Source organism: Pimephales promelas, chromosome 22 (assembly GCF_988280905.1).
Source record: "Pimephales promelas chromosome 22, fPimPro1.hap1.1, whole genome shotgun sequence".
Taxonomy (NCBI): domain Eukaryota; kingdom Metazoa; phylum Chordata; class Actinopteri; order Cypriniformes; family Leuciscidae; genus Pimephales; species Pimephales promelas.
Genome location: NC_142790.1, coordinates 18,598,687 through 18,626,524, shown reverse-complemented (window position 1 = coordinate 18,626,524; position 27,838 = coordinate 18,598,687). Strand labels below are relative to the sequence as shown.

Here is a 27,838-nt window from a genome sequence, read left to right as displayed (position 1 = left end):
AACTGCTGTGGATGCTGAGCCCCTGGAGTGAGGTGGAAAGTATTATCCAAACAACGACGGGAGTGATGACAAGGAATTTCTGCCTGTAATTGTTCACACCAACCGAAGCACTACCAAAGTGTGTGTGCCTGTTCTAGACAAAGTTTCCATGTTGTTTAATGCACCGAAAGAAAGTCTACACAACAGGGTTATTAGTTAACCAAAACTAACTTAGTTAAAATGGTTAATAAAATGGTTAAGTCAAATAAAATCTAAAAAAACCTAAAGTTTCAGGTAGTTTGACTACTTTTTAAACTTTGTGTACCAAAATAACAAAAAAGTAAGTAAAAATGTGTTTAAAAAATAATAAAAATGACAAGAACACAACAAAATGACTCAAACTAAAATTAAAACAGAAAATATAAAAATAAAAACTAATTCATAATGATATTAATCAATATTAAAAATATTGGTAACGCTTCCTTTTACAGTCCAGTTACACATACTATGTACTTATTTTAATAACTACAATTACTGGGTAATAACTAGTACTAACCCTGAACCTACCCCTAAACCTACCCCTGTTCCATGCACTTACCTTATATTAGGCATTACTCTCTAGGTAAGTACACTGTAAGTACACTGTAAGTACTGTACTGTAAAAGGAAGTGTTACCAAAATATTAATAAATAAAACTATAATTTTATCTCAATGGAAGTAAAATAACACACACAAACGCACCAAAAACTGTCACTCATAAATTGCTTGTAAATTTCACAAATAATTACAAAGAAAATTTTGAAGTAATTTTGAAGAAAACCTGTATTTTCTTGTACAACATACTCCAATAATACATGTTTTTAGTGAGCTTGTTAGTCACTATTTGTAAACTAGTTGAAGAAAGTTGAAAGTGCATTAAGTTCTTCAGACTGTTGAATCCCTCCAAAAGTTACATACATTTATTTTTAATATATTTCAGAAGATGTTTAAGAAGTAATTCCATAATCACATAGCCATGGACAGTAAACTATAATAAACGCAGACTGCGCAGGCAGACATGACGTTTCCCAATATAGTTCAAAGTGCTCCATGTTTTATGTTCCATCTCTAGCTCATAATTATCAGAGCCGGGTAATTGAAAGAATTCACTGTAGAGAAGTTCTAGACGTCTCAGACTTTGCACACTTTCCGCATTTGTGTTTCATTAAGACTAAAATGCTACGTTCCAGCACTGTGGTTTAGTCTTCACATACATACACCACTTTGAAGTGAGTGGGAAAAGCAGTTTTGTTTAGCTTTGTAATGAAAACAATATTTTAACTACTTTCATAATTACGGCCCTGGGTTGCTCCTTTCGTTCTCTAAAAATATTTGCCCCCCATGCTGCAAAAATTTCACGTCTGTCATAGCAAGCGATGATGAATGATCTTTCAAAGTTTATATCTCAAGTTAATGAAAGACGGGATTAAGTGGAGTAACACTTGACGCCGAGGATGATGAGCTAGATGAGGACTAGAAGACTCTGGCGCTGACACTTCAGAGACAGTACACAATCTTGTTTAAGAATCAATAAGTTTAATACGTTTATGAACAATGGCAAAAACGGTTTGTATGAATGAATGATTGATTGTGAAAATCCTCACTGGTTATAACTGTAACTCTTGTTACCTGAGAAGGGAACGAAACACTGTCGGAAACAACACTATGAATGATAGTGTCTGAAGCATGTGTGAAACTAGATCAATCCTGATTGGTGTTACACAGAAGCTTACAAAGGCAAGCGGAAGTCGTTTATATAGTTGACAACATAAAGGGCCCTATTTTAACGACCTCAAGCGCAAGTAACGTTGTGGGCGGGTCTTGGGCGATGTTGCTATTGACTCTTGCACCGGGCGCAAGTTTAAAAGTGGTTGGTCTGAAGTAACTTCATTATTCATATGTGTGGTTTGGGCGTAACAGAAACAAACCAATAAGAGCGTCATCTCTCATGATGAACGAGGTGCGCTTGTTCAATGGCGCAATTCTATTTTAACGGCGCATTTACCAGGCGCGCTTCAATCGATTCACAGCCGAGGAGATCGATGTTCTCGTCAGAGCTGTAAAAGTGACATTGGGGATGGGACAAACCCTCCCAAATTAGCTTCGGTTAAACATGCATATAATAATTTGGGTAAATGTGTAAGCTTTATGCCTATTTTTCCCATCGTCATGGACACAACAATGATTTCCGTCATGTTCATATATTTTTCTTTGTAATAATGTATAATTAGCAAAAAGTAAAATGCATCTGTGTAGCTGAGAGAAACAGTGTTTGCGCGTTGTTCACACTTTGTATTATGGCCAAGCATGCGTGCTTAAAATAGCATCTGAATGTACGCGCAATGCGCCGCTGACTTTAGACCATTTTTTTTTTCTGGCCATTGGCGCAATTGTTTAGCACCAGGGATTTTTTGCACCGAAACACGCCTCCTTTTTGCGCCAACCCGTCCAGGGAGCGCAAGTTCATTTCCTAGTTTACCGACGCTCGTCTGTGGAGGAAAAAAGCCCGCTTTGCGCGAGTCAAAAATAGCAATGATAAATGCGTCAGTGTATAAAGTCATTTGCGCCAGGTGCAAGATAGGGCCCAAACTCTCAAGGGAGCCAGTGCTGTGTTTATGCATTTCGTGAAGGTGCAAGGGGATAGGCGCTAGGCCTAACTGAAGAACCAGATATTGGAACGCTTTGCCTCCATATATAAACCCTAAAAATGTCCTGTGTTGTTGAAGGATGTATACAGTATGTGGAAGTACGCGTCTTTTAGATCTATGCTGATAAACCAATCCTCTGTCTTAATTTGACTCACAATCAACGGGATAGTTAACATCTGAATATCCGACTGATTCAAAAGCCGAAAATCTAGAATGGGACACAACCCCCAATCATTCTTTAGAGCATTGAAATACCCTGTAGCCTTTTTCCTGTAGCCTTTTCCTGGATCCTGTAGCCTTTTTCCAGCGTACACAGGACCCACTGAGACACATTGGGTAGAAGTTTCCATGTTTCTACATAGTCTACTAGGGCCACAACGAGTTTCTATGATATTTTGGACCCCAGTTTGAAAACCCAGGCCCTAAAAGAAAATAATCTCAATAATCTGCCAGACATATTTAGCATTCCCTAAAGGTAAAGGTAAAAGACAGTAAAGACCTCATAAATCAAGTAATTCATTCAACAACCCCTACATTTATGTTGCATATCTGGTATATAGACACGCACTTGACTGCAAACATGCTTTACTGTTGATACTAGCAGGGTTGATGTCCCTGTTATCACATCATGAAGACTAAGAAACAAATCCAAGGAACACAGACACACACAAACTCTCTGATAAGAGTTAGAGTGTGCAAAATAACATTATCACAAGATTACAAAGCAGACCATTCATATCCACGACTTCATCACTCACTGAATTAGTTACTAGTATGATTTTTGGAGATGTTTATTATTAGGTCTATGGGTTCGTTCTTACAAATACATCATATTTTGATGTTTTTGCTCTACTGTAAATCGCTAAGGGTCTGTGGGTTACTTCATGCTCTCACTGGATCTTTTCAGCTGTCTTTCAGTTTTAATAAACGGCTCACTTTGGCCTACACAATAAATCTTTGAGCTGCGGCTTGCAGTGTCTTGGCACAACTGCACACTTCCCGCGATTAGGTAATCCATCTGCAAGTGTGTGGTAAAAGCCATATAAGAGCAATAATTTCTCATAAGGGACTTTCTTTCCATCTTATCAGTGTATCAAAGATACCATAGTTGCCACAGCCAAGACTCCTTGATATGAAAGAATGAAGATCACTGTAATTTACACCAGCATGTTCCATCATCACCGGCATCCCTGAAAAACAACTGTACGTCCCGGGCACAGTGGTGCATCTCTGTTATTTGTTTATGTCGTTGCCAGGGCAACTGTTGTGTCTCTGCATCCTGGAGAGAGTTCTTGGCGTCGGGCAGCTGCCAAGGACATCACTAACAAAAGCAGTGCCCTGATCGCTTAATCCACTTCCATCATACCACATCTATAAAATACCAAGAGTTAGAGTCATCTGGGGAGCTAAAGTGAAACAGATCAACATGATAACCCGCAACTCAATACTGCAAAAAACGATGCCGCTTGCCATTAAAATAGGATGTAAAATAAGATTAATCGCAGCATCATAAACAAGTGTTTCTTAAAGGCAAAGTATGCCATTTATTTAGTGTTAAAATATGTATCCTAATTTGGTTTAGTGTGAAGAGACTATAAGATACTGTAATAACTTTCCAAAGTTGTCCTTACGGGCTCATGAAACAACATACACTGTGACCAGTGTAGTCCGGTTCATGAAGAAATGACTCTTATAAACTGGTCTTTTTTAGGGATTCAAGCAAAAGAAGCACAATCAGTGCCTGAAAAAGACTCATAAACGTCTTTGAATAATCCTAAAAAGGATAGCGTTATTCACATATTCATTAAAAAAAAATGACTGGTACTTTTTAGGGAATCAAAAACAAAGCAAACTCAGTGGAATCCCATTCCAAAACAAATGATTCGTTCTGAGCCTGAAAAAGACTTTGAATCATTCTGAAAAAAGAAAAAAAAATCCACTGAATGAAGTCAAAGAATCTGTTAGAGAGTTTACTGAATTAACATCAAGTTACAAGTAAGAATATTTTTATATACAGGATGGATATATATCTGGAAAATTCTATATATACATATTAATATTACATACAATAATGTTCAAAGGTTTGGGGTTGTCAAAGTCTCTTATGTTCACTGAATATATTTGTACAAAATATACTATTTACTGCCACTTTTGATCAATGTAAAGCATCCATGCTAAATAAAAACATTAAATTCAGCACCTAAAAAAACTTTTTTTAAAACTGGACCTTAAACTAGTGTATTTATTTCATTGATGTTTTATAGATAACACACACACACACACACATACACACACATATATATATATATATATATATATATATATGTGTGTGTGTATGTTTGTGTGTGTGTGTGTGTGTGTGTTACGGGGTTCAGTTGTTATGGGAAGTTGTTCGTTCAGTTGTTATGGAAACCGGCGAATATTCAACAATTTAATAATACAATAAACAAATACAAAATGAGAGTAAAACCATCAGCCCCTCACGGATGACTGCTGGCCACATAAAACAGAAACAAAACCACGTAAAATCAGGCCTGACGCAGATATATATGGGCCAGAAGGCGCCATGTGCGTTGGATGTCTACGTATTGTCAAAAGCGTCACTATATGACGCCTTAAGATGAGAATGCGTTGTATATATATATATATATATATATATATATATATATATATGAACATTGTAAAAGTCTTTACTGTCACTCTTGATCAATTTAATGTGTCCTTGCTAATTAAACTTCTTAATTTCCTTAAAAAATATAATGACTTTTGCATAGTCAAGCACCTCTTACATTTTATTCAGAAAGTGTACAAATCTAATTATTTTAGCAATTAAATTTGATAATTACAATCCCATTACTGTAGAAGTACAGCTATTATACACATTAGCTTCAAGCCCTAAAACTGATTTATGCTAATATCTCCACGCAGATACAAGTCAGTCAAAAACCAATAAACCAGAGTGCAATATTTCTTTCAGCACTTGTAAATTGCAAAAAATTCCCACATTTTCACATTTTTTTGGTCAGCCAAACCAACAAACCACACTGTAGGGATTAACAGTTGCAATGTCATCTGGGGCTTTCTGAGTGAGATGAAGTGGGTGTCTCAGATGTGCCATACGGGTGGGCATCCAGGACGAGGGGGCTTTATCCCCCACAGAACCCCTCCATATGTGACCCATCCTCCAGACAATTACAACTCAAGATCTGTGTGACACAAGGGCACCATTTATCAACTCAGTCCCACCATCCCACATGTACACTCCTTTGTGAATCTATTTCTCATGTCTGAAAGGGGTCAGATTTGACCAGACTAATTTTAAGAGTCTGTACCAGATTAAAGTCCACCACCAGAAAAACTGAAACCCGTCAGAAATGGCTTATTCATCCTGCTGAGTGGCCACAGCTCAGACATGTAAAACAACCTGAGAATAGTACTACACTATTTATTTTAGTCTCACTTACACACATCTGTCATCGCTAGGATTGACTAGCACAGCAAAAAAGCAATCAGTGTCCCGTGAGCTCTCTTTTCAGACATCATTTACTGTAAATGTGTGGCTTCATCTGTGTCTTCATCTACTTCATGAGGCCATGAAAATCATAAAGGCAATCTTCAGTGTTGCTCTGTCATGGGAAAGCACCCATGTCTTGGGAAAAGGGTTTTCTACCAAGTTGGTTTATAAACTAACCAAAAGATAACACCGTGCTGCCAAAAAGAGGGTTTTTCTTCAAAAATAAAAAAAAAGAGTTTCAAAATGTGGTTAACTGTGCACAGAGACTATATGTATAATGATTGGCCCCACATATATTTATCTCATATACACAAAGTTGCAAGTCATTTTCCACTGAGACTGCTTTTGTTGATTTGTTTATACAAAGAACTTACTTTTTAAGCCCAGAATAAAAGGAGACGTCAGGTCGGCAACAGATTTAAGACTGTTATTATAATTTTCCAGATACTAAATTCATATTTTCGTAACCCTTTATAAACAATGATACATCTTCAATGTCAGCAAATGCACGTTGGTTCATTTTACTACAGTTCAAGCAGTTCAAATGAAGGGGGGAAAAAAATCTAACTAGCATTTCCCTCTAGTGGTAAAAAGCTGACATTGACAGTCAATTTCATGTCTAAATCTAGTAGTAAAATACAAAAAAACAAAAAAAAATATAATATAATATTATGATTTAATATAGGCTAATATGATACAATACTAACATAGTTCAGATTTTAAAATATATGGCCTGTTATTTAATATATTGCATAAGTTTTAAACAACTTGTGTGTGTATATATATATATATATATATATATATATATACAGTATATATTATACATATATATTATACATATATATTAGGGCTGTCAAAGTTAACGATTAATCGTGATTAATCGCATCCAAAGTAAAAGTTGGTGTTTACATAAAATATGTGGGTGCACTGTGTAATTATTTTGTATATATAAATACACACACAAGTATATTTAAGAAAAAATATTATTTATATATAAAATATTTATATTTATATATAATATAAATTATATATAAATCTATATACAGAATATACATGAAAATATTTCTTAAATATATACAAGCACATGTGTGTATTTATATGTTAATCAAACTCAACCAATTATCATGACAATTAATATATAAAACATATTAATATAAGGACTATGCAATAAAATATTGCTGACAATTATCTCTATGGCAGTTATCTGGCCGGCTATGAATATTTACAATTTTCCATCTTTGTTTGTGGCCGGTCTTTCTGAACAAATTATTTTGGAGCCAGTCACCTAATTTGTAAATGCCATATCGTGATTGGCTGATGGCACCCCAAAAATCCATTCACATGTTTTAAATCAATTTCATGTTTTTAAGAGCCCTTTAATAAAAAAGAAAAAAAAAAGCCACTGGTAAAAATAGGTCTGGTAATGATGCAGGTCACATGGTTTTGAGACACACTATTGCTCACTTATATATGGATTGTATCTATCACTCCAACTCCAACTCATTTAGGAGTTTCATCAGTTTTACCCTGAAGCTGAGTTATAATAAAAATGAAATTCATTGCAGTTTCACTGTATTGCCAGAGGAGCAAGACAATTAGAGCAGCGCAGCCGTCGATTCCCTCCAGTGCCCAGTCAATATGTTCAGTAAACAGCCTGAGCAGCACCTCCACTGAATACATGTAAACCGTGGGCTGAAAACATCAGGTACATTTTCTTCATTAGCATAATTGCACTCTTTGAATCAAGTTGATTTCTCAATAGAGCATTTAGCACGGTGGAGGTTTAAACGCAGTTACGCTGTATTTTCTCAAGAGAGATGGGCTGATGAGCTCACAAATTAATCTCGCAGCAACAGTACATATGAGAATTTTTCGCATTATTTCAAACAGGAGGAGAGGAGAGGATAGACGAGGAGGTTTAGAGCAGAAAAATAATAATGTTGCTCTGATCTTTGCCACTAGAGGACAGAATAACCACATGCAAACTTCAGACATCTTTGTTTGACACCTTGAGTAACTGCACTCTGAATCCCACCTTACTAGTCATTTGTAAACTAGATTGTACTTTATTTATAAACTTAGAAATTTTGACTGACATAGGTGTGTCAATTTGTCTGTTTTAATTTCAAACTTGTGAGCGGTAGTGTAGAACCACGATTTAAAATGGAATGACTTGAATAAATGCTACATTGTTTCTTACTATGTTCAGATAATCTTTTAAAAGAAACACATTTGTATGGTAATGTCATTCCCAGCACAATAATGAACCATGATAGCTGTCGTGACCTATACAGCTCTCTGTGATGATGCTCTAATGAGACCGTGGGTCACACTGTTGTCTGCTTCAGGTCAGGAGGGACCACAGGACTGACACAAGAAATGAGATCCAAACCCCATCTCCATGACTCTCTCCCATCTGTTCACTGTTTGTCTGACTTTCGATATGAGTGATGAGCCAATGCCAGCACCAGAAACCAGGAACTCCATCAGCCTGAACCACATAATCCTTCTTTCTCTCTCTCTCTCTCTCTCACAATAAATCAATAAATTTCTATTCATTTGGAGTAAAATATCATTTACATGACCTATTGGCTCGTGTATTGTTACAAAACATCTCTGCAAACAGTTCCCAATATCTATTTAAAGACTTCGAGCAAGGGCTCTAAAGTAAGAGGAGTGTGTTTCCTGCAAAGAAGTATTGATGAAGAAATTAGGCATAGGCTATGTTCAGAATGGAATAGCTTATATGGATAATATTATGTTTTAGTATATTAGGTAACACTTTACAATAAGGTTTCATTTGTTAATATTAGTTGATGTATTAAACATTGAACTGAAAAATTGAAACATTTAACATGACTAACTAACCATGAGCAATACATTTGTTACTGTGTTTGTTCATATTTGTTAACGTTAGTAAATAAAAATCCAGCTGTTCATTGTTTGTTCATGTTAGTTCACAACGCATTAACTAATGTTAACAAATACAACTTTTGATTTTAAAAATGTTAATTTCAACATTTACCAATCCCGCTCAATTAAAAAAGTGGGGGTGGTGTAACGAATTCGTAAAATATGTATGTTTTAGCAAAATCGTACTAATTCGTACTAGTGAGGTCGTATATGAATTGTTACGAATTAGCCACTTTTTAATCATTCGTCGAATTCGTACAATTTGGTCCTGAGATCGGTTTGGTTAAAAAAAAACACTTTCAGCAGTCAATAATCAAGAAAGTCAAGAAAGTGATGTTTTTTTTTTGTTTTTGTTTTTTTGAGGGCTGTAAAAATTTACGTGCACTATAAGATATTAAAGGTTTAGTTCATGTAAAAGATCTATCTCAACCTCATGTCCTTCCAAACCCGTAAGACTTTTGTTCATCTTTGGTACACAAATGAAGCTCTTCGAGATGATATCCGAGAGCTTTCTGTCCCTTCATTGACAGCCTACACAACTACCACTTTCAAGCCCCAGAGAGGAAGTAAAGACATCATTAAAGTAACCCATGTGACTCTAGTGGTTTAACCTCAATTTTATAATTCATTTTTTAACTGGCTCATGAAAAACAAAAAAAACTTCTGCAAACTGGTTCTTTCAGACAAAGATTCAGACTTCCCCTCACTGATATACTTCAGAAAGCGTACTAGTAATTAGTATACAAATCTGAACAAAGCCAGGCATCTTCTCTTACAGTTACTGGGAGTCAGTTTCCACTAAAGAGTCTTTCTAACAGGCACTCAATATAGCATTTTTATTGGCAAGTGCAAGTTTCAGAGAGCTCTTGTTCTCTTGGTCAAAGCAGTCAAACTAAACTTAATTAGTGTGAGTTTTAATGAGCAATCACTAATCGTCAGGGAAAATACCATAGACTGTAAAAAAAAAAAATATGGACGCCCCTTTGCTCTCTTCTATTGGTCAGTAGTGAAGCCGCCTTTGTCCCGATTTGGCGCTGACATCTTGGAACTTGAGTATGCGCAAAAGCGATTTCGGGACCAGACATGTGTAGTAGTGAGCAGGAAGTAAAGCAGCGAAATCAAGGCCCCGCCCTCACGCTCGCAGAATCAATCGCAAGAACACGCTCCTGCACTAACAAAAAAAAAAAATATATAGAAATTTAGATTTTTAGAGAATTTTTTAATAGAAATTTAAAGCTCCAATCTCCTCAGTCCTCCAAAGATCCCGAAAAAAAAGTCTGCTTGTGCTTCAGTGACTACTTCGCTCAGAGAACCTGTCAATCACAACGTCACCACCACCACAAAAACTAAAAAAACACTTGAAATTACATCAGCGTGATAAAAATTACAGTAAATTACAGAAACCATATTTGGAAAACGATATTTGAAGTGTCATTTAATTTTTGTTTAGTTGGTCTCAAGTGCCGTTGAATAATATGGCACTAGTCTGGGGAGGTGGGGTTTATGACCTATACTAGGACCGGCCACTGGGGGCGATTGAGATGTTTTGGCTTCACTTTTCAGGGCTTGTGTGGCACGCTTGGAAATGATTCAACGGAAAAAGAACACTATAAGGTTGTTGAAATATCACTAAAGTATTCCCATCCCAACCTCCCAGCAGCACGCCCGCTCGGCTGTTGCCTCAGAGCACACAAAATCTCATTATCTCCCAGCATCCTTTGCAGAAGAAAGCCTCAGTGCAGCAGATCAGCTCACCAGGTCGCTGCTAACAGACACAAACAACCAAGGGCACACCGAGTCCCACAAAAACAAAATCAGCTCCTCGGACAGGTCTCTGTGTGCAGTGACAGAAAGCGACTCTTTACCCTCAAATAAGGAACAAGAACACGACTGGCACTTGATGAAAAGCTTCTACAGTACCACTTTCAGGAACGCTGACATGTGAAATGTTTATTTGAGGGGATATTTCACTTCTTCTGTGGACACACAATATCAGATGCTATACAGCATGTCTAGTCACATAGAAAGAGAGTGGATAGTGACAGGGACTGTCAAGAAACCATACAATAGCTTTGTGTGACAAAGACACCAACACAATTTAAGGGGATCTATTATGCAAAATTCACTTTTACATGGTATTTGGTGCCATGGTGGTGTGTTTATGTCCTTGATAGAGCAGCAAGTGGAAACACACAAATGTTTATCATTCAGCTGAAACAATCTAAATGTTCTGTTGTTGGCTGTATCAATCAAAACAGCCGCTAGAGGGACATGTTTGACTGTTGAGCTCTCGTCTCACATCTTTACAGCACCTCGCACAGGGAAAAAACGTTCTAAAAGAGTGGTCAAGTTAAAAGAACATATTTTATATTATATAACTGTATATATATATATATATATATATATATATATATATATATTCATGAAGAGTTCAGATGCAAAAACCTTTAAGTGCCATTTGAAATTTTCTTCTAAAATTATCATTTTTATCAAGCTTGTATATTTAAGTTCAGTAATTTCACTTAAATGGCAATGAAGATTACCTATTAATTGTCATTTAAGTGAAATTACTGAACTTAAATACACAAGCTTGATAAAAATGGTCATTCTAGAACAAAATTTCAAATGGCACTTAGAGGCTTTTGCATCTGAACTCTTCATATGCAGGTATATATTATAAGCAATTTTAATAGAAGTAATGTTGATTAACTTTCTGTTAATCAAAATTTGATTAACTTTATGAGTGCTTTTTTGACACACTTAAGTAGAACTTAATTTAGGCGACTTCATATGTAATTTCAGTTACTTGAGCATTAATTATAAAATATTCTTTAATGAGATTTCTATTCTATTGTCATGTATTTAAATATATTTATAGCATGACAAAATATTATTAAAACATAATGATTTAAAATGTACTAGTAAAACTTTTAATTTAACATATTAAAAAGTGTACTATTTAAAAGTGTACTTTAGTGTATTAGGAAACATAATTGTGAAAGTGTACTCTTAAGTGGCCTTTTATTTCATTAATATTTTGTTATCCACAAGAACAGTTTTTAAAATAATTTTAGGATTAGGCAAATACTAAGTGCACATTTAATAAATTTATGCATAAATTTATTAAATGTGCACTTTTAGTATTTGCCTAATCCTAAAATTATTTTAAAAACTGTTTAAAAAAATTATTGTAAATAAAAAATTATTATAAATAAATTGTTTAAAAAAAAAAATGTGCATGCACATTTCCCCCACACAAATGTATCCCTATAAAATTCTCTTAAAACTACCAGAAATGGAAGTTCTGCTTTCTAAAAACTGAGACAATTCAAACAGTTTCAAAATTACAGATTTGCCACATGCATTACATTTTGTGTGGGAGGTGCTGGGTTACGTTTTACACCCATGCAGGGATCAACCTGCTAATACCACGGAGCTAAACTGCTAACAAGCTCTGGTACCTGAGGGGTGGTCTGGCACCAGCACAGAAACAAGGACTTAGGATGTCACGCTCATGTAATCATTCATGCAGCAAGGATAAACCATAGTTATTCATAGGGATTCTAAACATAACAATCTGCTGACAAAATACAAACCACACAATTTGTCCTTGTTTTTCTAAGTATAATTTCAGGAATGTGCTCCTGTCTGCTTTCATTCTGTAAACAGTGGTTTATAGACACACACTTAAGATATATACTGTGTTATATATTGTACATAAATACAATCACGCTGTTCTTGCGCCATTACAATAAGTCCAACAGAGGAGGGAGGGTGGGGGCTCTGGAGGAGGACGATGGCAGATGGGACAAGCCAGGGCAAAGGAGACGCCAATGAGGAGATGAAGGAGGCAGAAACCAGGGCGGAGAAAATGGCTGGAGGAGCCAGGGGGGAGTAATGAGCAGGGAAAGCCAGTTTAGGGCCCAGAGCACAACCCCAGGTGGAGTCAAGGGAGGAAGGACCCATGATGGAGACTTGGCACGCAGAACCAGGGGGATGACAGACTGAGACAGAACTGATGGAGGTGGAACAGCCGATGAGACCACCGGTTCTAATGGACTGAGACGGAACCCGAAGGGGAAGAGGGACGAAACACAGCTGAAGATCCTGAATTCTGTAATGACTGACCAAGGTGGAGCCGGAGGAATAAGGAATAAGAGTCTAGTAAAGTCATGAGGTCAGATGGTCCCAGTTGGACACACAATATTAGATGCTATACAGCATGTCTAGTCACATAGAAAGAGAGTGGATAGTGACCAGGGACTGTCAAGAAACCATACAATAGCTTTGTGTGACAAAGAAACCAACAAAATTTAAGGGGATATATTATGCAAAATTCACTTTTACATGGTATTTGGTGCCATGGTGGCATGTTTATGTCCTTGGTAGAATAGCTAGTGGAAACACGCGCTAGGGAATACATATCACAGTGGTCCGGTGAAAGCGAGTTCTAGAGCTGAGGAACAAAGCAACTGAAAGCTTTGGTCCCAATAGTAACAAGCCGGACACGGGTAACAGTGAAATGGATGGAAGAAGAGGGCATAAGAGTGCGAGCGGGTGTGGGTATATGGAGAAGATCAAAAAGATATGAAGGGGCGAGATTATGAATGACTTTGAAAGTGAGAAGTATTTTATAGTTGATACGGTAAATGACAGGGAGCCAATGGAGCTGTTGTAAGATAGGAATTATGTGATAAATAGAGGGGGTACGAGTGATAATACGAGCAGCTGAATTTTGGACCATTTGAAGTTTGCTGAGGATTTTATGTGGGAGGCCAAACAAAAGGGAATTGCAGTAATCTAAACGAGAAGTGACTAAACTATGAACAAGAACGGGCGGCATTGCCGTGCAGCCGTACCTATAAGAAGCAATTGTGTTGTATTCTGATGCTATTCAATTTAAGGAAGTTTGAAGTGAACCAGGATTTTATGTCAAGAAAAGACAGTTAGTAAGAAAAGATGGTGGAAGTTTTGAATTAGGTTTGAAGATCATCTGTCGTCTGCGTAGCAATGGAACTGAATCTGATCTTTAAGGAAGATGTGACCAAGAGGGAGAAGATAAATAATGAACTGTAGGGGCCCCAGGACAGAGCCCTGGGGCACTCCTGTAATGACAGGGACTGAATGAGAGGTACAGTAAATGATTTTAACTTTGAATGAACTGAGTGCTGTCTAAAAGGTCTCAAGGATGGTGTGTGAAATTGTCTCGATGACCAGTGCCACTTGTTCTCGGTTTAGATGGAAAGTTAGGTTGATGCTGCTTGCCTGCTATACTCGCTCTGTCTGCACAGTGTATGTGAATGCACTGATGACTTATTATGTCTTTTTGGACAGCCTGCGCAGTTGCATGCAAACACATGTTGATTGACAGGGAACACATGCTATAAAACAACGATTGAACAAACATGTTATGGTCCTACGCCTTCAACAGACAACATACTTCTAAAAATATATATTTAGACCGCTTAACAGAATGATTGCTATCAGGATATGAGGAGACTTTCAACCAGCATAACAAAAAATGCTTCTGCAAAGAATCACCTACGGCACATTTAAGTGTTGTCTTTGCAATACTACTAATTTAATACAGATTCACAAATGTCATTAAAAACATGAATTTTACAACTAAAATATTCCATTGGACTACACATGAGCTCTCCCTTCATGAAAGTATGAAATCTTGTTAGAAACAGTACAGATATGAGAAAATACTCTATACTGAATGTGCTTCTGCAATCAAAAGGCATTCAGGACACAATTTAGACTGCAAATGAAGCTTCAGAATCAGTGGTGAAATGAGCCACAAACACATAACTCTGTTTGGGCATGCATGATATATGACTTTGTAGATTACGTGGTAATGATTAGGTGGTTATGAGGAGGAATAAGTGAGAAACAAGCAACCATGATATCTTGAAATCTCTGTGAGTGTGTATTTTCTCATTACCTAGCAGCTCCATGGCATCATCCTCATCTTCCATCTCGTCTTCAGTGACTGAGGGGGCCGAGTCAGGCATGGAGTCAAACGAGTCCTGAGACAACATGGCTGCCAGAAGTTTCTTGTGATTCTGTTGCTGCTGTTTTAGTCCTTTACCCTTAGTCTCCATTTTCAAGCTGCAGACAAAGGGAAAGAGAAGAAACTTCTTTGAATATAGTGTTTAGAATCTAGAATAGTAGTTCTCAACCAGGTGGCCAGGGCCCGATAGGGGGCCTAAGCAAACTTTCAAGGTTGTGTTTCAAAGTGTTACACATCTCCAAGCCAATATAGTTGGGTGTAACTACGCTTCCCCAAGCTTTAGCATGGATTTAGGTTATAACTCATGAGACCGAGCCATTCTCTGACATGAACATATAGCCAAAGACTATATTGCAAAAATCAGTCTGTGATAGCTCAATGAGAATCCAATTGCAATAGAACCAAGAGCCATGATTACTTCAATAAAAGAAACTAAAAGGATAGAACCAAAAGGTTAGTGTCAGCAAGAACGCTCAAATATATTTTCATAACTTGAAAACTGGTCCACGGATAGCAACAAGGATCACAGTGTATCTTTTATTGGAAAATTAAACAATTTATCAATTTTTTTTTAAACAATCTTTTAAATAACCGAGAAGACGCTCAAGCCACCAGTTTAAACCTCTTCTCGGAAAGCGATGTCATAGTCAAAAGATCCGGTACCGTGGGTTTTCCAGGAAATGTGTACTCGTTGGACCTCTGCTTCTCGCAAATACTACCACGTGTTGTGCACGTTATTTTTTTGATAGACATCGTTGTCGTGATATTAAAACAATGTGGATATAAAAACAGATGGATCTGGTAATATAGGTAATATTATTTACTACTTAGCTGGCAAATTATCAGTTAAGCCATTTTTGAGGCTTATATTATTTGTTATATAAAAAAAACTTTTTTAAACCTGTTGATAACAGTGACACTTTTTAAAACTTGTTCCATTATTACCCCTTAACAGATCTGGACTCATAGGCACTTCCATTAACATCCATAGAAACATTTAACATTTCTTAAGAAAAAAAAAAAAAACGTAATTTAGATTTCTAAAATGTTTGATAATGTTAGTTTTATCTATATTAGAAATCTTTAACACGTTAAAAATAGGGTTCAGTTCTGGGTCAAAACTAACATGTCAATTATTCTATTTTGAGCGAACTGATGGAGAAATAAATTGAATGAATAATAAAAATATGGTTGTCACATGTCGAAACATATTGCCATGTCTCACTGATAAAGAGGGACAAAAATAGTCTGCAAGGGTTTAATTTGATTGTTATCTTATCGGAATAACATTATTCACAGATAATTATCGAAAGTTTATGGTGCTGTTTTAATATCCTGAGTTGACATTACTATGCTAATGGCTATGCTAACACTGCACTGCACATCCTTCTACTATGGATCATTTAGACCCCTTTCCCCCCTAACTGAGCATCACTCAGCCAATTCTCAGCTCTCCTGTAGTGTACTACAGCATCAGCAATGCTGTGACACATATCCCAGTGCTCATAAAAATTCATACTGTGTGAACACCAATTTCACTGTATTCTGCACTTGCATGTTAATACTTTTGAACTTTTTTTTTCACATAGAGAATGGGGATGACTGAGATAGAGGAAATACAAGACAGATGCAAAGCTGAAATTCCCACAAGAGCACAATAATTGTATTCTCTCTCTAATTGTAATAATACCTCTCGCCTTCCCAGTGAAAATGTACATTCACTCACAAAACGTTTGGGGTCTCTCACGGAAGTTTTGTGTTCTGCCAAGAAATTCAATTTCAATGCTTTTGTGCGTGGACGCAAAGACTTTCTTGGAACATCTGCAAGCAAACACAAAAGAGTTGAAGTATAACTTTTCCTTCCTTCTCCTATTTTTTTTTTCATCACAATGATCCCTTTTTATTCCCATGTTTGCATTAGATTATAAGACTCTAGGGGTCGCTGTTTGACAAAAATTGAATTCCTGCATAGTGTGCCTTTAATTGTTTCATGCATGGAAGAGAGAAAAAATTGAATAATTTTCACAATAGCATTCAGAACACAATATCTCCGACTAATACAGAACAGGACCCTGGCAGTGTTTCAAATAAATACAAATGCTACTGTTACTGTAGTGACAACTCTAACTCAGCTTGGTTTAATTACACAGAGGTGGAATTAGTGATCTAATTAATCCTGTCATTTCACTTAATAAGGGTCTTGTTCTAGTGAAGGGGAATGTGGTAAACAGAGTGCAGTGAAGCAGGGCTAACAAATCATGATTTAGAAAAAAGCTGCATAAATGGAAACATTCAATTTACTAATTTCGGCTCCTGTCATACAGAAGAGTTTGTCTCTCAGATGGGGCCTAACCTCATGTTCAAATAATTACACAATAATGAATCTGAGGCTGCGCTACTAAAATAAAATGCGAGTGAGAACATATTGCTTCAGATGGCCGCATTCATTGCAACTATGTAAGCCAGTCTATAGCCTTGCGTGGGTTGGTATGGCCATGTGAAGCCTTGTTAGAGCTAAAGTTGTACTGCTGCCGCGTTCCTGTGGGATGAGAAACTCTCCACAGCGTCCACCTGGCAGAACAGACTGTACAGAAGCTTCACTGCTCCAAAAAAGAAAAACAAGACCACAAAACCAAAATTAAGAATGAAGTAATATGGAACAACTGTTCCATATTACTGCTGATGTAAATAGCGTAAAATTACACAGACCACAAGGGCTGTGAGGAGTCAACTGGCTGTAAATGTGCAGCCCATCCAATAGAAATGGGAGGAAAAACGGATGGTGATCTGGAAAGGTTCATCAACAACAACGAAAAAAAACCCCAACTATATAGGTCAGTATAAAGAGGGTGACATTTGTGGCCGCTGACAAAAACCTCAAGCCTCAAAATACCCACAGCAAATATGTTTTGAATACAAATGATTTGAGAAGTGTTATGTGATTAGCCAGATGTGTGGTTAGCGCCGATTCACTGATCGCAGGTCAGCTGGTGGTTTAGTAAATGTAGCTTTTACAGATGGCAGTGTGACACACAATGCTCATTAGTAGTGAACTTTATGCCTCCTCTCTTGTATTTGCATACGGCTAACAGCATTATTTACATTTACACAGATTACAAAGACAGCAAAATCTCAGTTTCCTACATTTATTTTATGTAATCAGGTTTCAATACCTTTCCTCCAACAGGGCTTAGGCTAACCTACAATGAATGAATGAATGAATGAATGAATGAATGAATGAATGAATGAATGAATGAATGAATGAATGAATGAATGAATGAATGAATGAATGAATGAATGAATGAATGAATGAATGAATGAATGAATGAATGAATGAATGAATGAATGAATGAATGAATGAATGAATGAATGAATGAATGAATGAATGAATGAATGAATGAATGAACGAACGAACGAACGAACGAACGAACGAACGAACGAACGAACGAACGAACGAACGAACGAACGAATGAATGCATAACATATAAGAGGTCTCGTTAGACTTCTGGATTGTCGGTCGTAAAAATTCTGTCATAATCTGAAGAGGCGGGGTTGACTCCATTGCTACTGTATGACACAAACTTTTGAAGACTGTGATTGGTTGGTTGTCCTAAAAGGGAAAAAAATGTGATTCTAAGTACAGGGTCTATTCTAAGCCTTCACTTTGAAATTACATGCATAATTTCTCCTATTTGACTGCTCTCTCTCTCTCCCCCTCTCTCTCTCTCTCTCTCTTTCTCTCACACACACACACACACACACTACATATGTGTATAAAAATCCCCTTTTTTTTACCATGCTCCATCCTCCACTCTTTCCAATTACAATGATTGCTGGCATGTCTATTTAAGTAGTGGTTTGAATATTGGTTTTAAGGTAACAATCATGGAATCAAAACCAAGAAGGATGAGAAAGCTCAACTGGACAGAGAAACAGTGTTCACTGTTAGCCATGTTAGTGGATGAACACAAGGCCATCCTTGAAGGAACATTCGGGCCAGGTGTCAATTTATAGCGTCTTATTAACTCACTGTCATCATTTGTCTGCAACACATTTATTTCTTCCTCTTCGTCTTTCTGCCATGTTCTCTTCTGCTAAAGAAACTCTTAAGCCTCTTAAAAGTCCTCGTCCGTACTCTTAAATTTTTTTACCTTAAGACCTCTTTTAAGGGTTAAGATTCTTTCTGAATTATTTTTTTCTTTACTAGGATTTTGTTCTTTAATTTTAAGAGTAAACGCCCACATTTCTAAGAATTTTCTTCGAATTTTGTCACTAGAAGCTACACTTTGCATTAAGATTCTTTATGAATACGGGCCCTGCTTTTTAATTTAGCGCGAGAGATTAGCGCCTCAGTTCAAGCGAAGCGGAGCACGATCATCCCTTTCTCGTAACAGAACAAACTAAACATGAGCTTACCGAAATCCGTATCATGTCTCTCGTGTAATCATTCTATCAGTGTTTCACTCGCAGAAAGACGTCAATAAAACAGCTTGGAAACAATGTCACGTGACTCAGAAAAGCCACTCGTTACCAAGTGGACAGGGGAGGGAATTGCAGGTCTGTCATGACCACTTTCAGGAGATTAGTATAGTAATAGAAATAGGGGATTATCACGCTTCTGGGTTTCATGGGCGGGATTTGTCAACTTTGTGTATGTCCACTTCCGACGCAGTTCAACAATGGCTGAGACGAAGGCTATTTATGTCACTGCTCTGTTCCACTTTGTAAATCTAACCAACAACGCCAAACCTACTTTCTGTAAGTTTTCATGGATTCCCGACTGAATTGAGAATAAGGAAGAATTGGATTAAAACTTTAAAATAAAACAAGGTAGCACGTTTGTTTGCAGCAATGTTAATGTATTTGGTCTTTGGTCGTGTCTTTTCTACAATATCAAAAACCATCTCAAATTTGAAAATGGGGATTTTTGGAACAGATAAAATCCAGATAGAACCTTATAATTCTACGGTTTCGAGTTTTATTTTTTATTTTGAGCCAGTCACCTGAGCTGCAAATGCCGAATGACTAATCATTCAGGAGCCGCTGCAAATGAGGTCATAATAATAATACATTTCTGACGCCACCACAAGAACAGTCCCGGGATCGACCAGCCCTTAATCACATTAGGGTCGTGAAAGTCAGACACGCTCAGCTGAGTATACTGTACATCTGAGCATGTCTTTGGCTAGAACCCTGCAGTGAGAGTGGGTTGATGGGGATGTTTATGAATGTAAGGAAAGAAGAGATACGTGGAGCGTAGGAGTTCGAAGGAAAAGTAAAGGGGGGAGGGGAGAAAAGAGAGAACGAGGGGATTACGCTTTATAATATGTTGCTTGTGTGTAAAGGGAATGAAAGTGGAGCTTTATCATCTCCAAAATCAGTCAAAATAACCCTTTCCAGCATCCACCTCTGCCTCCACCTAATTTCCCAGCAGCCTCGACACTCTCCCAGACGTCTCTGTCTGCAGCGCCTGAAGACTGACAGCTTCCTCAGAAGGAGAGCTTCGCCGTTAGGAAGGAAACACAGCATTTTGTTCCAGAAGTGGGAAAGCAGTGGTCATTATACAGAACAGCTGCCGGTTTAATTCTCTATGTCAAATTACACAACAGTTGTTGAAAACAGCCATGCTGTGCTGCTATTGAGAAGTTTTGTATCCCCTACTCATGGGGTTTTAGACTTGCAGATGTATGTCTTGAATGACATTGCAAGATTTGAACCAAGGCTTTACATTTCATTAATGCAATCCAAAACTGCAATGACTTAAGCAACCAGTCTACACTGACTTATGTCTCACAATTAAATAATGGCTTTATGTGATCGATTCACTAAAAAGAATGGGTTGAGAATAGTCATTCGTTCAGGGATCAGACTACATTGTTTGCACTCTATGGGCTCTATCATAAACCCAAGCGCGACGCAAGTGTGTTTTGCTATACTTTCATTTCCAAAAACCTGGTCTAAAGTCAATAGCACAGTATTTTTTTTATTTATTTTTTTTATTTAAAGGGCGCATTAGTAATATAGCCTATAGGTGGGTCCACAACATGTCTACACTGCTTATTACACACTCAGGGATACGCAGCATCACACAAACATGCACTGTAACAATGAATATCAAAAAAAATTGTGGCAACAGTAGACAAGCAATATTATGAATTAAATTTAACAAATTAGAGTTGAGTAATAATCAATCAAATTAATTCCTTAAAAGTTAACCATTTAAAATGAGTAAAAGTTACAACAACAACCCAAAAAACATAAACCGAAGTCACAATTATGGTGATCGGTGTTTGTTTTAAAATTACGGTTTTCTCCTTCCGTGATTCTGCTTGTTAACATACTTTATGGTGTCTTCAATTTTGGCAATATAAAATACAGAGTTCTTAATTAATCTTTTACGTCTGTCTGTTAGTGAGATATTTTTGTTAAATTTTTGGGTGTAAACTTTACTCAGTTAAATGGTTAACTAAGGAATAATTTGATTAATTATTACTCAATTTTGATTTGTTAAATTTAATTAATAATATTGCTTGTAATCTGTTGCCACAATTATTGATTAGATAAAGCATATTCATTTTTACAGTGTGTCAAATATAAAAAATAAATGGATTGCACTATAAAAGATTATCATTGTGTACATAAAGATATGGGGGAATCCGGTTTGTCCTGTAGATGCGCGCTTCAACCCACAAACAGATCTGTTTCCTTGCTAGAAATGTCTTTCAGCTTGCAAATTCCAGCATGTAAATAGCAATCTGCCATGGCACGAGCGCAACTGGCTTTTAAAGGGAATGGGAGATGAGACTCTGGTTGGTTTATTGCACGTTACACCCAAAACACACCCACTACTCATTAATGAGAATAGGGACAAATCCTTTTAGACCATGCACAGGCACGGGCGCGCCAACCATTTTTCCCATCATTAAACTAGCAAAGGGGGATTCAGTCACACCCTAAGTGCGCCTGTTGCCCTGTGCTTTAGACCATGCACTTAGATTGTTAAAATAGGGCCCTATGTTTCTGATTCACTACAAAAAATTATAATTTTTAACATAAACTTAGTACTCCTTAGACTATTTATTGAAGCTATTGAAAGTACACTAATCTTTAAAAGTGTGGGGTCAGTAAGATTTTTAAAGAAATTAATACTTCAGCAAGGATGCATTAAAATGATCAAAAGTTACAGCTATAAAGCACAAAGAAAGTATTATGTCTGCATAAGCATGAACCATTAAAGTTAATTCTATTACTTGAAGTATACATATCATATGTCACACCTTCATGACTTCATTAGTTCACCTAATAACTATATTCAGTAAAAATCAATTCCCTACTCAATCTTTTGTTATAAAAGCCAAAATTATCTAGCATCAACTGCAATGAACTGCTGTACTATCAAATGTCTAAATATCTGTTATAAACAGCAGGGGAACAATGTTAGAGGAGAAAGAGTTTACTCTTGTAATGATTCATTCACATTGATGAGGACTAAGGCTAGAGATCACAGCAGCCCATTGCCTTGGTTCTCTGTAATGAAAGTCACTGGCAGAGCTTGTACAGCTATATGCACTGGGGACGCCTGTCATATCGACCAGGGGCTCCATAATGTACTGTAATCAAGTGAGAGAATATTTTAATGGAATGAAGTCTTTTCTGTCAGCCGGCTTCTGAATATGATTTATTATTTAATATCTGATCCTTTCTAATTAGCTGCATTCTCAGCGGCCAGCCTCTGCCCTCCACTCAAACACTAGCCAATTAAAATCACCCTGGTAACGTCTTTAAAGGGTCGAGGAGCTGCAATTGCTGTTTTTAAGATATAGCTGTGCAGTGCATACACATTTAAAGAATATCTCCCCTCGACGGACTTATGTGGGGTTAGCGGAGGCCCATACACCGTAATTTGATTAGAAAACCTGACAAAAGCTTTATAGAGATATTTAGAGAAAAAACATTATGAATTATGACACATAGTAAATGGTAAATCTGCATTTATATAACGCTTTCACTGGCTACCAAAGCTCTTTACATTTTTTCTCACATTCACCCATTCACTCACTCATCTGAATCAGCAGAGAGGAGCAGCAACTGGCTGAGGTTGAGACGGAACATAAACGCTATCAAATTCTTGAAAAAACTTGAAGGGTTTATTTGTATAGTTTAGTAATTACAGTTATTACATTCTTGTGTATATTGCGTGAATGAGGGGTCGTGTTTGGGCAGATATTGTGTTTTGGGGTAGGTAGTATGCCATACGGAACCGTTGCCACTGAAACTGCATTAACGCACCAGTGGGGCTCGACAGCCTTAGTTAAACAGGTTGCTGTGTATGGTTGGGTTGCGGAGAGATTGTGAGATAGTGGTTAGGTCACGTCAAGTACAAGGAAGGAGCAACCTCAGCAGAAGGAGGGACATAAAGGTAAGTAAGCTGGGCTAAGTTGAGTGGGGGACAGAGGGGGACTCTGGGACGCTATAGTCACTGTCGAACCCACTTGAGGTGTCGTGGGCTAGTCGACGAAACACTGAGGACGGAATGTGCCCACTTGAAGACCCTAGAGATGTCCCCTACTCGGCTCAATCCAGACGGTTGTCGTGTTGGTCCACTGGGGACACCATAGTTGCAGCCATCATGTGTGCTGACGCGCCAAGTATGATGCAGCCGTTAACGCCGGACAGAAGGAGAGTCACATTACCATATGGAAAGAAGCGTAAATGGATGGAGAAGCATAATTTACTAAAGCTACTTCTTAATTTGTGCTGATCTTAGCGAAAAAAATCAGTATGAAGTTTTAAAGGGTCATGAAACCCCAAACCAGATTTTAACAGAGGTATGTGTGTTGAACACCATTGAGGACAATGTTAGCATCTGTTAGATTTAATAGTAGGGTTAAAATGGCTAAATTCTTAAAATCTTCCCCATGTCCACGTCACAGGCTGTGACATACTGTAGCTGAGGAGACACAGTCTCTTAATTATTCATGGCACCACATGGATCTTTCCAATGACAGACATGTCAAACTGTGATATCGCGTAGTAGATGAGTGAGGCAATCATGGGATGCAAGTGTTTGTTTTCATGGTGCAAAAGTCTGCCAGGGCTAGACTCTGGCTCTGGATGGTTGGTTTGCCATCAACCAAAATTAGGATGGTCACCATGGAAAAGAGCAGCTTGTACAGTTTGCTATATATCACCTTTATTGTTCATTAAGAAAACTAAGTCATAAGGGTTACAAAAAATGCATAGTTTGCATAGTTTGTTTGCTCACCTTCCAACAGGGCTGTTGTCCTTGCTCGCCCAACCCTCAGTTTTGGCTCTTGGGACAGGGGGCTGAAGCATCTCAGCCGCAAGGGGGTCTGAATCTTCCTCCTCACGGCCCACCCACTCACCCACCACACGAGGCCTCTGTACGGAGTTATACGCCCGAGGGTCCTTTCAAAGAGAGGACAAGGTGTGAAGAGCCGAAAAGGAGAGAGGAACAGGTAGAGATGTAAACATAAAACAATTTGTGGTTACACAAATGGGTGATCAATTACAGGGGTGGTAATTGAAATATGACTCATTATTTATGCTATTAATGCCAGTCATTTTTACAGTGAATAGATATTAATAATGGAGGACGCACATGGTAAGCAGTAATAAAAATTCAGCTTTGACATTACACGTTTCTGTAGTTTATCAGCAACAGGCAATTATGAGAAAACGTCCTCTATAACGGTACTAAGAGAAGAAATTAATTTGCTTTAATATCTAAATGTTTTAATTTGCAGTTGAAGTGCCAAATTGGTAGCAGAGGGAAGCCTGGGCAAATGGCCAAAGACACAGGTTAAAAACTGTACTGTATGTTTTAACTGGGTTTTCTATTCATATTTTTTATTTCTATTTGAGTCTTCACACAAACAACAATCAAACTAGGCTTTTTTTACATCTCCTAAACAAATCCATTACAATAATTCATTTTTATTACTGCAAGACAACATAAATGATAAAAAGAAATAGTAAGCATCATACCAGGTCAAAGTCGTCAGAAACAGCAATGCCTGGCAAAGGAAATAAAATCACACATAAATTAATTAGAAAATGTCTCGTTTGATAAATTAGAGGTTCTCAATTGGTTTTCAGGATGGGGATCGAGCATTTTTTTTTTTTTTTTTTTTTTACTATGTAGTTGATAAGCCTACATAATTAAGTTGATAAGGTAGATGATAAGTTAATAGTTGATTCAGCATATTTACAGTTGTACACTATTTTACTATTTGCTTTTGGGATTGTTTTCTTCCTGCTGGCAGAACTTGAGACTCAATTTCAAGTTGAGACTCAAGAAGACTCAATGAGAACCTTTAGCTTAAACACATAATAAATATACATTCGAAAGGCTAAGTATAAATAATGCTCTAACAGCAGACAAATTACAATAGTCAGTTTATTCTTTAAATACCAATTCAAACTGCACTGACAGATGCCGACCAACGGCGACAGTCACCATTTTACAGTAAATCACTTTTCAGACTTTCCAGGACCATGTTCAACATATTTAATTGGCGAAAATGACAGCCGACTGACACCAACAGGGGGTAACACACTGATCTGAGAAAACCTGCTGAAGTGTCTGTTGCAGTCTGTCAGTGTCTGTCCGTGCAGTGTAAATTAGCCTTCCATAGCTGTTTCGCACTGGATAGTTGTCGGTTCACTCACTGCGGGATAGATTCTCCAGGGCTTTGCCAAGCTTCTTGCTCTCCTGCAGAATGTGATTGAACTCATTAAAGTCTCGACTCTCAGGTTTAGTCCTCCAGTCCCAGGTCGGACGCAGTATTGAACGAGGTACTGCAACATAAAATGAAAAAAAAAAAAAAAATCAAAAACTGAAAAAGCCAAACATCCTTCCTGTACGAGTCAAATATTAAATTCACAAAACAGCTGTGTGATTTTTGTGCACAATATTACAGTTTTATCAAGCATGTGATCAGATGAAGAAAACCAGTTTTCTCCCCACTACGACTTTACAAGAACAACCTCAATAGATATTACATTTAATTAAATGAATATATTAATATTGTACAATAAAAAAACACAAAAAACAAGTATATAATAATATAAATAATAATAGTATCTGTAATAATAATAATTGTTGTTTATTATTAGCCGAGCTACTCTAATGACACAGGAAACAGTGGATCATACGCTGTTCACGTTTAAATGAACAATGCTGTGCTTCATTATGAAACACACAGTGAGTCCATTTATATAAATAAATCACAGCCTTCATGATTTGATAGTCTCACTAATCCATATCCCTTATTACTAGAATTCTTAAAAGGTTATTGCTAGGGGTGCCTAGCTGCAATGTTGTCGGAGTGAAATAAATGCTTTTTAAATATATATTTGGAAGGATTATTTACGTAATTAAAAAATATTTTTAAGATTTGTTATCACAACATTTTTTTTTTTGTCAAATTAACTTTATAATAATTTATTTAGTTGAGAACTTATTATTTTGAGTTTCTGATGGTTAAATTAATCTCCTTCACTGTATTAACTCACTTTTACAGTTCAATCAACTTAAAATTTTAAGGCAACCAGGTTACTTGCTTTTTTTAAGTTAAACCATCAATATTTTTTACAGTGTACCAAGACTTGAGCAGTTGCTGAGCATTTTAAAGACATACTTTGTCCACCATCATCCAATGACTCTTAAAACACAGTATTACTGCAAATGGTACTATTTTTGCGCCGTTGCGCCGTGTTTAACGGGTGCAGATTTTCAGTCATCTGGAACATCTCTGTAAGTCTGACTGAGAGCACTTGCAGCAAAAAGTGTAACACTGAATAATTTAGAATTTAGACACTTTCTTTCAGTGCACTGCATGTTTTGCAAATGATTTCTGCAGGGTGTTTTCCCATCCACCTCCAAAACACATTCCCCAAGCTTCTCAAATTGCTTTAAACGTGGCCTTTGTGGACATTGACAAAAAGTGCTGCGAGGAGAAAGCAAGAAGATGGCATGCAGTAAGTATTACATTTCCATGCCATACGCACACACACAAAAAACATTTTAGACAAATCGTATAACTCCATGACAGTGACAGTACAGGTTATCTCAGGTAACAGAACAGAACAGCTCATTAGGTTCAGCGATCAAGTGGCACAGCACTAAAACTGGATGCTGGATACCCAGAATGACCAATTAGTGAATGTTATGATGATCTGGGAGAACATTTGGATTGATTTTAAAATGAGTAGGTTAGTTTCTTAAGATTGTGCTTATATGCATGAGCTTGATTAGCATAAAATCCTAATAGAATCCTAACAATAAATCAGGAAGATCTATAGCATGTCAGAAGTGTCCTGTGCGATGTGTTGCTTAGGGAGAACGGATATCTTTTCCTTGTTATGGACAGTATGAGCATGAAAATGACAGATACTATACATGCTGCAGCATGTTTCCATGTGCAAATTACCCTTCATTTATGTTTCATGTGCTGCACACAGTAACCTCTGGACTCATTATGTAAAATATCACTGCCTGGAAGCATTTTTCAAAAGTAGCTGGTACTTGAAAGATGTTAAATGGAATAATTTACGCAAAAAAATACACAAAATTTACTACAGCTCTCAAATCACATATGCACTTGCGAACATCAAAACTTGACACTAGCGTTGCCCTGGGGAAAGAAGCGAAGCCCGCTCATCATGGCTTGATTGGCCACAACTGTCACTAATTTCCCCCACAGC

The 27,838-nt window shown here is 37.2% G+C and overlaps 1 protein-coding gene across 1 annotated transcript in view; it reads right to left on the bottom strand.

Moving 5' to 3' along the window:
* c22h8orf34 (chromosome 22 C8orf34 homolog) overlaps nt 1-27,838 on the bottom strand; it is an 87,983-nt gene that overhangs the window by 44,030 nt on the left and 16,115 nt on the right. Inside the window, exons 4-7 of the mRNA XM_039666833.2 lie at nt 25,802-25,930; nt 25,118-25,146; nt 24,375-24,538; nt 15,041-15,207 (exon numbers count right to left, since the gene is read on the bottom strand). Coding sequence (XP_039522767.2) covers nt 15,041-15,207; nt 24,375-24,538; nt 25,118-25,146; nt 25,802-25,930 — 489 coding nt within the window. The remainder of the gene's footprint in view (nt 1-15,040; nt 15,208-24,374; nt 24,539-25,117; nt 25,147-25,801; nt 25,931-27,838) is intronic.